Consider the following 15,354-nt stretch of genomic DNA (forward strand, 5'->3'; position numbering starts at 1 on the left):
GCCAACCCTTCTGGCAATGAAGGATGCTGCTGTGAGTCATGCCACCCCATCAGCAAGCGTTGAAGTGGATGCTCCCGAGACGAACCTAGGCAAGGAGGATTCCCGCTCATCTGACACTGATTCCAAGCGCGTGCGCGGTGGCACTCCTGTGTCCACGACAGAAGCGGTCGAGGCGGCAGTTCACAAGGACATGCCATCTACAGGTGAGAGTCCTGGCACAACAGCTCCAGCTCCTGGCAGTGCAGATACTGCTAAGGCGACTGTTTCGCGTGTTGGTCTACCACCTAGGCGTCGTAGCCCCCGCAAGCAACCAACAGACATACCGAACGCACCGACAGTAGCCAGGAGCAGGAGAGACGAGTCTGGTTTTGTTCCTGCGTCCACACTGTTCCCGCCACCTGCCAAAAGCAATGTGACGGAGAAACCTGAAGACCGGAGCACAACTGATGCAGGTGTCAAGCCGGGCACGAGCGACGCAGGTGAACACCCGGAGCAGACTGCGCCTTTTCCTGCAGTGGAAATCCCCAGCATAAATCTATGCACTTCCAGGCTCCCAGTCAACGTCGGTGTCCCCTACAGCCCAAACAAGAAGATTGTCATGAAAACTACGGTTGATACCACTGACAACACGCCCCGCCATGCAAATAAGGACGATCATTCTGCAGCGGCCGATTCAGATATGTTTGTTGATCTTTCACCCTTGGATTCTGCCCCGCAAGTCATTCGTGGTCCGGCCAGCAGGAATGAGAGGCACCCAATGGCCTTTACCCCACCGAGTTTCAACCTTGGCATCAGTCAAGATCAACCGGTTGTGCAAGATCCTATGCCAGTTGCCTTTGCATTCCCAGGAGGCATGCCTGCAATGATGGCGCAGCCAATGGTCGAGGGCAGGAAGGCTATCAAGTTCGCAGAGCCGATTGTGGCGGGTACACTTGCCATGTCCATATGATTTTTCTTGCACACGTCTATGTAGTTTCACTGTTGTCCCAATCATATTTTTTGTTTTGGGGGGTTCTAACTTGTGATGGCAACTGACATGCGATGACATGGCAACTGGATTTGATGCACCGTGTCACCTACTTTTTTTCTGCCATGCTGCATTTTACATTTGGGCAACCATGTGGCAACTGAAGTTGATTCAATATGGCAACCGTAGTCTCCGTAACATGGCAAACACAGTGCATCACACATGGCAACTGGAATTGATTCAACACCATGTCACCTGCATTTTTTTTTGTTTCCATGCTGCATTTTTTCATAAAGCAATCACATGGCAAGTGCAGTTGACACAACATGGCAACTATAGTTGCTGTGACATGGCAACTACATTCCAACTAGATGGCAACTACATTCCAACTACATGGCAACTGTAGTTGCTATGACATGGTCACTACAGCTGGACCACACATGGCAACTGCCCCACTTTTTCCTACCTACAACTCACATCATGCACCCCATCTTTTCTCACAATCCATCTGCTTTTGATTTCCTAGGTATCCTAACCCACTTTTTTTATCACTGCAGCCACACCCGAGGAGATTTCACCGTCTCTTGAAGAAACTTACCGCATGCTTGAGGAGGCAGCATTGCAGAGGAAGTCCTCACGAGGGCAAGGGCAATCAAGTTCCAACGTGCCTACAGACACGGTATCTGAGGATACCATTAGGAGTGCCACTCCTGGTTCTGTAAGGCAACAGAGGGTAGTGCACCCACCTCCCGCGGAAGACTACGAGCCCGAATTCAGGGCCACTAAAGAACAGACCCAGCTGTACGATATCGTCAAGCGGTTTGGAAATGCGAGGTCCAGTGGCAAGCACATGAAGGAGCTGAAAGCGTAAACGACCACACCCCATAACATCTCATTTTGCTTTGCTCCTTTTTTACCAGTCACATCCTTCGTACTTTCTATGTTATATTGTTTTAGTTCTTTCATAAATTTTTTTTACTTAGTAGGCATGATCCTTCCATGTTATATTGTTTTCATACAGCTCATGTTTGGACAGAACCAAAGTCATTCAATGCGGAGTGACGTACGTTGACCTTGGTGATCTTGCTGAGTCCGTGAGGCCAAACGGCAAAATGTCGACGAACATAGTTGCATGCGGGATTGACTACATCAACAACCACACCGATGTGTGCGCCGACAAGACAATCATGCATTACAGTGTGACCTGCAAAATATGGGATGGTGACTTCCACCACAAAATCCTAAGGAAGAACTTTGCCCAACACGGTGATTTCAAGCTCACAATGAAGAAATATGTGAGTACTACTTCAATGTCTGCACTTTTTTTTCACAAGATGTGCTTTTTGTTGCCATCATCTGCAGTTGTGTTTTACGTGGCAGCTGTTTTCATGTGGCAACAGCTGCCGTGCACACTGACTTATTTGATTTTTGCATGCCGCGCAAACTATGTGGCAACTTGACAGTAAAATACATGGCATACTTTTGTTCACACATGGACGGCAACTTTATTTCAACTACCCCCACCCATAACCAGAGTTTTTCTACGTGATTCTAATTCCTTTGTCCCTCTGCTGTTCTTTACGCAAACGTTGATTCTCATTTTCCTCACTTTTTTAAATGCAGGTCATGTTCCCCATGTTCCAGGAGCTTTCACCACATGACCCACACGACAAGTGTGGTCACCACTACGTGATCTGTCTTGACCTGAAGAACCAACGTGTTGAGGTGCTTGATTCAATCCGTTTGGAAGATGATGCAGACCTCACCACGCATGCTGAATTCTTCATTAAGAACCTCAAAGAGACATGGCACCGTCACTATGAACACTCAAAGGTCCAGATCAGTCATTTCCCGACTGAGTATGTGCCGACTACGAAGCAAGGGAACACGTAATTCCTTCCTCCCTTTTCGTCTGCCATTTTACATCAATCCAATTCCTGTTTTGTTTGTCAGATCTGAAATTGAAGTCTGTCTTTTGTTACGTCTGAGCTCTTTGTGTGGTCACGTTACTCTTTTCCTCGTGCAAGACGGACTGTGGCTTTCACGCGCTGGAGTACCTTGCGAAGTGGGAAGGCAGAATTGTCCCCGCTATCACAGCTGCAACGGTCATTGAGCTCCGGAAAATCCACACATGGAACTAGTTGACGAATGAAGATTTCAACAAGCGGTCGGGAGCACGCGAGTTTGTGCAGGAAGCTGTCAAGAAAGTCACCAAGAAGTACAAGTGATCACGTGGCGTTACAGACCGAACGCACACCTTACATTCTGTTGCCGAGGAATGTAAGGTATTATCTCGTTGTTTATCGTTGAAAACTATGTTTGTGTGCTATGTTGTGGCTACAACCCCGCGTAGGCTACTATGTAGTGGTGGTGTGCGAGTGACATTTGAATAGTTTCATGTAATATATGTGTGGACGTGAACCTACTTTTAGGCGTAATTATTACAATGGTTTCGTCGTTTCTAGCACCGGTTTGATGCTTTGAACGCGTCTATGATGTTTTAAAAACGATGGCAAATGTAGTTCATCAGACATGGGTAGTGGAAGTCATTGTCGTTTTACATTTTTGGCTGTTTTGCTTCTTCATTTTCATCGGTAACTGCACGAGGGTAGGTTGATCATGCAGCCACAACGTTTTTGTTGGGGTTTATGCACGTTACGCTGTTTTCCAACTTGTTTCCCATACACTTGCACACAACACACTACGTGCCCGTAAACCGCGTCGTTTTTGTCATGTGAATACATGCCATGCAGAGTCATCAGGAATACCATGGCATATGTCCAGTACATCTAACATGGCAGATACAGTACAAACAACATGGCAGCTCCAGCATAATTAACATGGCAACTACAGCACAACTAAGATGGCAGATCCAGTACAATTAACATGGCAGATCCACTACAACTAGCATGGCATATTCAGTACAAAACAGCATGGCATATTTAGCATAAATTAGCATGGCATGTTTAGTATCAAAAATCATGGCAGACTAACTACACATAACATGACAAATTAAATGCATACATCATGGCAGATTAAGTACCCATAACATGGCAACTGCATTTAACCATTCAATGAATTTTCCCTTGCACTTCTGATGCCCCTGAAGAGTTATTCCCCCAATTGTTTTAAAAAAGAATTCTCAACATCTAGGGTACAAAACAAAATGTCCACAACGCCACAATTTTTGCTCATGGATTGGCCGCCCCTTTCTTCGTTTTCTTGTGTTTTGCTTGGATCTCCAATCCCGACTTGTACCTTATCTCTCTTGGACGACCCTTTGTGATGGAACGGGGTGGGTTCCTGACCTGGGTCTGTGTGCTTGCTGTTCCAGATCCTATCTCCGAGTTTTCAGACGACGGCCCCGTGGATGAAGGCACGCTTGATGTGCGGGGGAACCGGTGTAAGGCTTCCTCGGCTTTCCTCTTCTTGATCTCATCAAGCTCTCTTTTTAGTGCTTTCCTGTGTTTTTCTGCGACTCTCGCTGTGTCATCACTCTTGCACGCTTCATCAATTAGCTCAGCATAGTTCTTTGTCAGCACAACGTGCCTCACGGCTTCCATGGTTGACTCTGGTCTCTCGTCATGCACAACCAGAACTGCGTGTGTTGTTTGCGGCGCCAACGCATCGTCAGCGTCCCAAGTCCATCGCCGCCTTATGAAATGTCGGGGCATCCGTGTCACAGCGTTCACGTCCATTACTTTTAGTATGTGACAGCACACAATGCCGTCCCATTCGAACTTGCAGCATTGGCAGTAGAACTCGCCTTCGCCTATCGAGGCTGTGACGAAGTAGTTCCTTCCTTTGTCCGGGTCTTCAGGTTCTGAATCTGACATGCCCAAAATAGAACACACCTTGAACGTACGTTCGTCCACCTGGAAAGCCGTGAACATGCTGGCACGCTTTATTTCTTCCTGGAATCTGCATTTTTTGTGTGTTTTTTGTTAAACTATTGTGGGCTTTTTTCTTGTAGCACCTTATGTTGTCATGGAAAATATATATACATTTTGTTTGAACATGGCAAACGTAATTCATTGAACATGGCAAATATAGTATGTTGAACATGGCAAATGCAGTACGCTATACATGGCAAATGCAGTACAATAGACATGGCAACTGCATTTTCAACAAACATGGCAGATGCATCTTATTTAAACATGGCAACTGCATTTTTTTAAACATGGCAACTAGAGTTTATTAAACATGGCAATTGCATTTCAGCAAACATGGCAGTTGCATTTTAGTAAACATGGCAATTGCATTTCAATAGACATGGCAACAACATAACATTTTCCATTTGACACTAGCATTTGCACACCAACATGTCCAGTGGAAGTACATTGCATTAAACATGGCAACTGCATTTCATTGAACATTGAAACTGCATCCGGGTAAGCATGACAAACAGAATTTCTATTGAATATGACAACTGCATCTGAGTAAGCATGGCAAACAGTACTTTATTAAACATGGCAACCGCAAAATCATGGCAACTGCATCGCACTCTATAAGGCACATACTGACTTGGTGCTTTTTCTGCAAATAAGACTGTAACGCAACTGAATTACTTGTTAAAGATCTTGTTGGTGTATATCTTGCTCATTTGCCTCTCCATCGGTAAGTACGTTAGCAATTTTGGCTGCTTTAGCGCGGTGTTCGCTTCTTGCTGCAGCTCAGATCCCAGAATTTTTTGTTGCAAAGCTGTGTACTGCTTGGCAAACTGTAGCAATGAGTTGCCAGGACTGACGTACTGCTTCAAAACAGCATTGAACCCCTCGCTGCGCTGCGTAGTCTGCAGAAAGGGGAAGAAGCACTGCATGAAGTAGGCCGGCACCCAGTACATCCGCTTCTCCCACAGGCTTACAAGAGTCTCGTTGTCTTGAACTTGATGTGTTTCAGTCATGGCCATCCAGCTCCTTTCAAACTCCTCCACCGTCAAGCTGTGGTCCACGCACAGTTCGAATGCCTTGTGCAGCTCTGGACAGTCAGCAAAGAACGGTCCTAGCGTCTCCTCAGCCTTCTTTATAATGTGCCACCTACGGTGCATGTGCACTGCCAACGGAAAGACCTCCTCTATTCCTGCACGCATGCTGAAATCCTGGTCCGTTATTATGTTCATCGGAGCAAGTCCATCCATGCACTCCAAGAAGGTCTTGAACAGCCAAACGTACCCATCCGTGTCTTCGTTCCGGACGAGCCCGCAGCCGAACTGCAACGACTGATTGTGGTTATTTATCCCTATGAACGGAGCGCATGGCATCTTGTACATGTTGGTGAGGTACGTCGCGTCGAATGAAATGCAATCTCGGAAATGTTTGTAGGCTCTCCTTGCAGCACCATCCACCCAATACATGTTCCTGACACGGCCCTCATCGTCCAACCTTATCTTGTAGAAGAAATCTGCATCTTCTTTGGCTTTCTCATCGAAGTAGGCAATTGTGGCCTCTATGTCTGCCAACTTGCTCTCTCTACGGTACCTTGCCCGTAGGTTTGTGACGTCAGCTGGTATGTATGGCATGCTACTCAGAGTCCCCTTTTTGCTGTGGATGAGAGATAGTATCTGCACCATTCTCGATGGACCGACGTTACAATCATGTAGCAGCTTTACGAATTGCCTTTCGACGGGGGTGAACCCTCTGTGGGCGGTCAGAAATTTCACCAGGTCGAACTTCTTTATCAGTTGGTGGTTGTGCTCGTCAAAATACTCATTGACCACCCACTGTGCTCCATCTACGTTTAGCTTACACCGGACAGGGCACTCAGTCTTCTGAATGATACCTCTCTTTCGTTCCGGAACGACAGGCGCATCGCCTTTCCCCTTCTTGTTCCTGCGTGCCTTGTGGCACCTCATCTCACCTCTGCTGTACTCGTTAGTTTTCTTAATTTTCCTATGGTACTCGGTGTTGACCGCAAACCCATGGAACTTTGCATATGTCTGGTAGTATTCCTTTGCTGCTTCAAATGACTCAAATCTCTGCCCAATGTACGGTGGCTGAGGCACCACGATCTCTGATTGCCCACCATCTTCATCCCCTTGCGCGTTGTCGTCAGTTTCATCGTTCACTTCAGTATGGGCGGCAGTCGTCAGTTTCATCGTTCACTTCAGTATGGGCGGCAGTCCCATCTACCTGAGAGTTGCCAGTGCTTGTGTTCAAAGGGGTGCTTGCCGGCATTGCTGGAATGATTGCCATTCCCGACTCTGACTCAAAATTGTTTGTGGCATGTTTGTCTGCTGTCTGGTGGAACGCGTCTTCCGTGCGCTCAGAGCTCCCCGCAGTAGATGTGCCGGCGCCGCTGTGCATTGTAGTTGTAGGTTCTGTAACAGGGAAAAACAGGTACGAGATTAAGAATTTTGTGTTGGATAACATGTGGATCGCAACGGATCACACCATCTTCGAGTGATTTTCCATGACATCTTTTACAGACAGCAAGCCGTCAGTCTGTGGGTGGTCATTTTTATGGCAGCTATAGGTGTGCAGACATGGCACCTACTGTTCAACAAACATGGCAACCATTGTTTTGCCTACAAATAACTACAAATAGCAAATGTAGCGCTGTTTTTTGTGGTTCAGATATTTTCCCTCTACCTTGTTGTGCTGTATTTGACCATCGTGGGTGGTCTGTTACACCATAATGACGTGATCCACCAGGAATTTGCGAAGCTTGCCAGGAGACGTTTGCCGGGTCACCGCCAGCGTAATAACCTGCAATCATAGTAGTGGTTGGTCAAATCGCGGCAAACGCATTTCGTGCTAGCACGGCAACTGCAGTTGCCCTTATGTGGCAAATGCATTTTTGCTTGTATGGCAACTGAAGTTGCATCGGTAGGGCAATCGCAGTTTCATGACAACTGCAGCTTTTCCTACATGGCAACTGCAGGTGTGCAGAGATGGCAAATGTTGTTTTTAATACATGGCAACCGTAGAAGACCAGTCATGGCAATTTTTGTAGTTGTCAACTATGCTCCTTGTGCTGACTGAGCATCCGCATCTTCACTATGTTTATGGACTCACATGTGTACGACGTCGATGGCAGGTACATGGGTGCTGCCCGATTCCACGTGCTGCACGAAGGCTTTGCATTTTACACCCGTGATAACTCGTGAGTCCTTTTGCCATCTTTTTTTCATGTTCATTTTTCATGTCCACAGCATTATGTGCTCTTTTTTCGTTTTTGCATTACCTTGATTAGCCATACTAGCTAGTTGGAGTTGGCTGCCCGTACATTTGTCAGCGTTAGCGCCTTGTGACTGCACTTGCCACGGGGCCCCCCTAAGAGTGTTCTGGTCATAAGAACCTGCAAGACAAATGACAGTGCACGACATAAGTAGAATGTCATGTCCATCGTCGCGAAGATGGCAAATGTTTCTCTTCATTTTTTAGCACGCATCGTACCTACGCCTGCATACTGTTCTAGCAGCGGCAGCAATGGCCCTGCAGAGATGAGCTGACTGTACTCTGATGCATCGAAAGGTGGCGGCGTTTCTGGCCTTTGAGAACCCCAATCATCTGCACCATCTTCGTGATTCATTCTTTTCCGTGTCTCGCTTCTGTTCTGATGTGCTCTCAATCACTGGATGAACAAGAAGGCATCAACAATCCAAAAAAAAATTTATCATTGTGCTGCTTGCATGTAGAAGTTAACACGTCAGTGCTATCACATTTTCATGCGTTGGCAACCAACATATCATGGCTAGTAGGACATGCACATCCACTGTCCTTTTCTAAAATCTGGTGCTAGCTATCCGTTTGATTCGATGGCATCAGGCTCTACAATAGGATGGCAAGCAATAAGTTGACATGGTGGCAGTTGACGACAATGACAGGTGGCAACTGACGTTATACACCAATGGCAATTAATTTTCACACACCCCATTATTCCAAATTTATCAATTCTCTCTCCCTTTTTATGGATTCCTGCACATCCATTCATTCACCAACTAGGAGCATCAACCTACTGAGAACTCATGGTTATCTCTAGCGTACTACATGGCAGATCTAGTGTATTCTGCTTGGCAACTGCGAAGTCACACAACGTATGTAGTGTTTTAACCCTGTAGGATGGATCTAGTTGCCAACTTCGTCGGTAATTTTGCAATTTTCTGCCCAGAAGGAGGATGAGAAACAGTAGGGAGATCGGGAGATTCACCTGCTTTTAGCTGGTCGTCTCTGGAGGGCGTTGTTGGAGTGGGGGTTGGGGGGGTGGGATGGGGTGGGGGGAGATAAGGGGTGTGGTTTGCGGTGGGAGCGCCCTACAGATCCTCTCTGGTTGCCATGGCAACCAGAGATGGCCGGCGACGGAGGTCGGGGTTCGACAGGCGGGGGGCAAGGGCGCAGACGAGAGAGGGGACGGATCGGAGGCCGGGAACGGCTGGGTCGTGCGGGCAGCGGCTCGTCTGGCCCGGACGAGGCAGTGCGGGCGGGGTTGCCACGCACCGGACGTGCGGGCGCGCTTTTGTGCGCGCGGACGGGGTCGTGCGGGGCGGTTCCCGTCTATGCCACACGATGCGTGCGGGCGGGTTGCCCTCCACACCACACGTGTGGCAGTTATCGGCTTCCTTATTTTATCACGAGATGAATATTGACGGGTGAAACCACAATGCCAGCTAGCTGCCTACAATATGAAGCAAGAACACAAATATACCGAGAGCAGCCGACGTGGCGATACCAAGTTCGATCGCCGACACAGACGATTACAATTGTTGCTGAATGTTTCCGTCGACGACACCTGCAAGGAGATTAATCACAAATATGGTTAATTGGTTCGAGGACCCAGTTAATTATAGCAATTAACAAAGAAATCGATAAGAACAAGTACAAGACATTCTTGAACTTTAATAGAATATGGTTGTGTGCATCGTTGTGATGCGGAAGCCTGTGGTGATCCTGCTTTTCTAAAAAAAAAAAAGCGAGTTGCAGATGAACTGATTAGCGTCACCTGTGCTATATATGAAATTCAGCAGCCGGCCGGTCGACGCTAATAGCTAGAGGTGCAGCTCGAGGTCCAGCGCCTCGCCGGCGCCAGAGGCCTTTGACCGACCCATGCCGTCGCGGCCAGTGGACGGGTCCAGGAGCGGCGTCGGCTCAGCGAAGCGTGGAGCGCGGCCGCCTCCCCATCTCTCTTGCGTGCAGGCATCGGTGGCTGGAGCCACCGCGGCGCCACGGCCGTGCGAGGCGATGTAGGTGCACATGGACCAGCCGGCAGCAGAATCGCAGGACGGCCCGGTCGCGGCACCTCCCAACGGGCTGTCGTTGCTGTAGGGGTCGCCGAGGACTCCGGCGAGGCGGTCCTTGCGGTGCGCGTTCTGGTGGCCGCCGAGCGCCTGCGACTTGAGGAACGTCTTGTCGCAGAAGAGGCACTGGAACAACCGCACCGTCTTGCCCTCCACGCACACCGTCTGCGCTTGCTCGTCGTACCGGTCTAGCCTTCTGCCCGCCGGCGTCAACGCCAGATATAGGTCGTCCTCCGCTGCCGCCGCCGCCGCCTGCGCGTGGAACCACGTCGTCGTGGCCCTCTCCATCGAGGTTTATAATATTTTTGTATGCCAAGGTAGCTGCTGCTGCTAGGATTGGTAGCAGCGGCGATCCTATATATGGACTCTCAATGAGTATACCACTACTGAATCTTCCCAAGTGAGAAAATAGAGAGGTTCTACAGTAGTGTGGGGTGCGGTGCAGATATTAAAGTCAAGCGAGTCACCGGACCCCGGAGAGCAGCTCTTTGTGGAGGAAGTGCTTGAAAGAAAAGTCCATACAACCGGTGCAGTACATGTGGATCCTACAATGATGCAAAATTGCATCTCGGATTTTCTAACTTTCTATTTGGACGAATCTGATCCCCTAACTCAGAATTTGTGTTGTCCACTGAAATATAATTCAGAGTTTGTTGTTTTCCAATTTAGCAACACAAAAATAAAAAAATTAGCAACACTATTTGTTCTTCCTCAACATAATATTTTTTGAACCATGAACCGTGGAACAATCGTTCTATGGTATATATTATAAATAAAAAAGTAATATGTACAAAGAATTACAAAAAGCTCAAAATGAACAAAGTTAACCAACACCAATTCTAGGAAAGCCTAAAATATTCATGGGAGCTTAAGTAAGATACTGATCAATCCAGTTAAGGAAGGTCTCTTGATTCTTTCTGTTGACTCTATGCTTGACCAGCAAGAGGTCATTGAGTAGTCTCTTCCATGAGAAGATGGAAGGTGCCTCAGGTTTGAAAATCTCTGCGTCCAGATATTCCAGCAAGCCATACTAACAAATTACATCAAATTTAGGTGGAAGTTCTTGCAATAGGAGCATGGTCTCATCCATAGTTGATATGGCTCTCTTCCTGTTGTTAATAAAGCAATCCCAACATTCCCAGGCAAAGGAACAATTCCAGAAAAGACTAATGGTAGTCTCTTCAGAAGCAGTACTGCATAACTCACAGGCATAGGATGGGAGGAAGAAGGATTTTCTGTGGAGCAAATTCCTAGTGTTGATTATGTCATCCAAGATTAGCCAAAAGAAGATTTGATACCTGAGCATGGCGCCATTCTTCCAAAGTTTCCTGAAAATGGGAGCAGTAGGTTGCCCATTGGAGTACCATTTATACATCTTGATGGCAGGAAAAAGAGTAGCTATTCCAGTGATATTTCCTTGTCTTTAGCATTAGTAAATTCAATAGATTCCATAGTGTTTTGCAGGGTCTGAAACTACTAAAAAGCCTATTTAGGTAGTGGTGTATGAAAGTGTCCACAAGGATCCAGCGAAACCATAAACTCTTTAAAAGAAATGTGATGGCTGGGGAGTATGTATATATACTACTTTTTTGGTAGTATGTATCGCATTTTGAGTATGCTCAATATTACATCCAAATATGTTTGTATTTTCCAAATATAATAAAAACCATGGGCCGACCTGCATATTTTTCATGTAACTCACTTTGAAGTATCTTATATATATATATATATATATATATATATATATATATATATATATATATATAGTATATAGTATATGAAGATACGTACAATGGTAAAGTAATATATATACTACTACATGATAATATATGAGACCCGAGGGTAACCACCCCAGGTGGTAGGAAGTATCGTCCCTTGCTCGACCGTTGTTTCACGTGAACAAAGTATCATGACCCCCCCCCCCCCCAATCCTCCTGGCTTGATCCTAGCATCTTGAACAAGAACCGAAACTCAACCCCCCCCCCCCCCAACTTCACCCTAACCTAGTGCCCCCACCCCCACCTCCGATCATATCCCTCCTCAACATCGCCACAGCCACCATTACTAGCCCGCGCTAGTTCATGTTCGAGAACACTTGGCTCCTCAACCCTCTTTGCCTGTCAACCAGCCTCCCAGATTCATATAGGCAATGGTTGCCTTGCTGGTTAGGGGCACTTCTTACAACCTCACTACTTGGATAAATTCTTCAGGTATTGCCAATGTTTGGAAGAAGGATCACTGCTTCGTCCCCTTTCTAGGTAATAACTGCAAATTCTTCATTTATTTGCTTGATTTGCTTGGAGAAATTTTGGAATCTTTAAGGTGGCGAGTCAGCTCCCTGAGCAGACACTCGCCCGGTGTTTTCTCTCCCTGTCTGAAGGTAGGCCACTGTCTGGAGAAAGAGGGGAAATTTCTATGTAATCGTGGACGGGGGTGAGTACATTCTTTTTTTCTGTACCAACGCATCCTAATGCTTATGTAAAAACCACATCCATGCATGCGCTTCTCGTCTCCGTAGATGAGGTAGCCACACGCAACAAAAAGCAAGTGTATTCCAGTCCTGCTCCAAGTGAACAGGTATTTGCCCGTGACCACGCAACCTCTACTCAAGTGCTCCGGTGGCTGATGGGCCATTGTTGGAAGCCCCCCCCCCCCCCCCCCCCCCCAATTAGAAACCCAGGAAAAATGAATGCAGTCTTACCAGGCTACGTATGTAAGAGGAGGGGCCCTCTAACCCGCACCGCCGCAACTGGTCGACAACCCCACCTCACCAATGCATCCCACAATGTGTGCCTTCCCTCCCTGCATATGTGCGCCTCCCCATCTCGTGGCACCTCATGATTGTTGTGCGCCAAGGTTGTTAGCATGCTTTCTTTGTCACGGCTAACTTGAGGTATTGTAGCCCGTCATGCACCATGGCGCAATACTAGTCCGCCGGCGTGGCCTCCTCCACACCGATGCCCCATTGGTTTACTCTTGAAAGAGTTCGGTGAAATAGTTTCTTCATGCATCTTCATGTTTTATCTATAATTTTAGTTTGTTTTGACCATATGTTACATTTGACTTTGAAATTAGAATATAAATATTATTGAAATATATGCGATGGAAAATAAAATTTGAAGCATTGTAGTGTCAGGTGCACGCCCTTAAGACTGAGAGGCCTACAAGAATTATTTTTAGAGACCTTTTGATATTCGCTCCCCGGGCCTCTTTCTTCGGCTTGGACGTGCCACGTGAGACAGTGACAAGTGACAACGAACGACGAGGGCCCCTGACCTGGACCAATCACTAGTAGCTGATCAGCGATCGGTATCGATCCCCACACAGCGAACAACAATGGCAACGTCCACCTACACAGCCGGGAACCCACCCAGGAAGCGGCCAAAAGACATCCCATCTTCGAGTAGTGCTGTATGCCCATCTGGCCATCTGTGTAGGAACTAGGAACCAGACAAGTTGAGAGTAGCTATCTACCTCAGCTAGGTGAAATGAGATGGGACCTGACGTACGGTCACACCACATGCACGTCAGCTTGGCAACTCTCAGCATATGGACGCCGCACCATAGACATTGTGATGCTCCAGCTAGTAGGAGTACTCTAGTACTCTATTTGTTTGCTGGTAAAGATCCATCGGTCTTTTTCCTATATGTGGCTATGCACGCGTTGGTGCCTGACGCCTCAGGTCATCTAACTAGCTAGGATTAATGGCGACCTCATGGATGCATTAACAACATCCGTTGTCGGCTTCATTACTTTTACCTTTCGCCCGCAAGAACAGTTTATGTTAATCAAGTCCGAACAACTTAGTTAATAGTCATTGCCAGCAATAGTAAGAAAATCATATATAGATCAAACAGATTACGTCGACGCAATGATGATGATGGTACGATATAGGGTATATGCGTAATACATGCCAAAATCCCCCCACCCCCACCCCACCCCGAGTTGTGGTCCAGTTTGCATAAGTTTTGTTTCTTTACAAACTACTCCAAGTACTGACCAAAAATATCCTATAAAAGTTTACAGAGGTAGTAGTTTGCATGCAATATCAAATAAAACTTCAGACTAAGTGGGCGCATTGGAGATTTTGTGGAGGAATATGGAGAAGAACGACCCCCTAGGACAACAGTCGGTCCATCTTTCAAGCACTAGTGTAGAACCGGGCGTTAGCGCCGGTTCGTAAGGGCCTTTGGGGACTAAAGGTCCCCTCCCCCCATTTAGTACCGGTTCATCACGAACCAGCGCTAAAGTGCCATCACGTGGCACGAACCCGGCTCAGGTGCGTGTAGAACATTAGTACCGGTTGGTAACACCAAAAGGCACTAAATGTTTGGGGTGGTTTTGATTTTATTTTTTATTTTTCATTAATTTTTTGTTTTCCATTTAATTCTTTTTTATTTGCTGGTATTTTACGATACTACGTATTGTACACGTTATGCATATATATATAAATAGATTTTCTCGTAGAACCGATCATATATATATATGTATATATATATAATTTCTCCTACATGTTGCCTTGGTGCCTTTGGAGCACGATGACAAGTGGTTCATGGGGCGGTAGCGGGTAATAGTATTCTCCTTTGGGATCTATGACCTGGTCGAGCAAAAATCCCGCTATTTCCTCTTGAAGTGCTAGTATGCGCTCCGTTACTAGGAGCTTCTCCCGCACCTTTTTGAACTGTTAAGAAGGAGATCAATATGCATGTGTATTAGTTGTGTGACTAGATATCGATAATGATGTAAATATTGTGAATAGTGTTCTGGCAAACGTACTCATTCCTGTCTTTGAGATTTGTTCCTTTCGGACGCCATCATACGAATGTTCTCGCAAACGTAGCATGCATACAGATTAGTCCCTGGAGCCTGCCTCAAGGCCTTTACGAGAATGGAATTTAACCAAATAATAATTAATCAAGCATGATAATTAATTAATGGTATTGAAATAAGAATTAAAGAGATGGTAAGCTAGCTAGTAATACTTAATTACTTACCTTTGGTCGAAACCAAAACAGTTTTTGTCGCCATTTGCCTGGAGTCACCTTGATGAACTTTGCCCAAGCCCTGCCCGCCAGTAAAGAAAATGAATAAAGGGGTTATTAAATAGTTGATATCAGGAAATGACGAACTAATTAAATAGGCCGAGATATAGTT

General features: G+C 46.5%; 2 protein-coding genes across 2 annotated transcripts; both read right to left on the minus strand.

The window, feature by feature from the left end:
• Nucleotides 1-5,531: 5,531 nt before the first annotated feature.
• LOC147973786 (protein FAR1-RELATED SEQUENCE 5-like) lies at nucleotides 5,532-8,842 on the minus strand. The gene is made up of 7 exons (XM_087524787.1): nucleotides 8,838-8,842; nucleotides 8,362-8,531; nucleotides 8,145-8,263; nucleotides 7,981-8,041; nucleotides 7,555-7,671; nucleotides 7,088-7,283; nucleotides 5,532-7,050 (listed from the first exon to the last, which is right to left on the minus strand). The coding sequence occupies exons 1-7, from the start codon at nucleotides 8,840-8,842 to the stop codon at nucleotides 5,532-5,534; spliced, it is 2,187 nt and encodes a 728-aa protein (XP_087380913.1).
• Nucleotides 8,843-9,555: 713 nt separating this feature from the next.
• On the minus strand, nucleotides 9,556-10,616 carry LOC125506383 (uncharacterized). The gene is made up of 2 exons (XM_048671205.2): nucleotides 9,905-10,616; nucleotides 9,556-9,694 (listed from the first exon to the last, which is right to left on the minus strand). The coding sequence occupies exon 1, from the start codon at nucleotides 10,485-10,487 to the stop codon at nucleotides 9,951-9,953; it is 537 nt and encodes a 178-aa protein (XP_048527162.1). The 5' UTR covers nucleotides 10,488-10,616; the 3' UTR covers nucleotides 9,556-9,694; nucleotides 9,905-9,950.
• Between the last annotated feature and the right edge of the window lie 4,738 nt (nucleotides 10,617-15,354).

Source organism: Triticum urartu, chromosome 5A (assembly GCF_056163025.1).
Source record: "Triticum urartu cultivar PI428250 chromosome 5A, HENAU_Tu73, whole genome shotgun sequence".
In the NCBI taxonomy this organism is placed as follows: domain Eukaryota; kingdom Viridiplantae; phylum Streptophyta; class Magnoliopsida; order Poales; family Poaceae; genus Triticum; species Triticum urartu.

Excerpts from the sequence above, each read along its gene's own strand:
- LOC147973786 (XM_087524787.1), bottom strand. Across the intron at positions 8,264-8,361 it reads AGAACAGTATGCAGGCGTAG|GTTCTTATGACCAGAACACT; the intron begins GTACGATGCGTG and ends TTTGTCTTGCAG. Across the intron at positions 7,672-7,980 it reads GCCATCGACGTCGTACACAT|GTTATTACGCTGGCGGTGAC; the intron begins GTGAGTCCATAA and ends CTATGATTGCAG.
- LOC125506383 (XM_048671205.2), bottom strand. The coding sequence starts at position 10,487 with ATGGAGAGGGCCACGACGACGTGGTTCCACGCGCAGGCGGCGGCGGCG.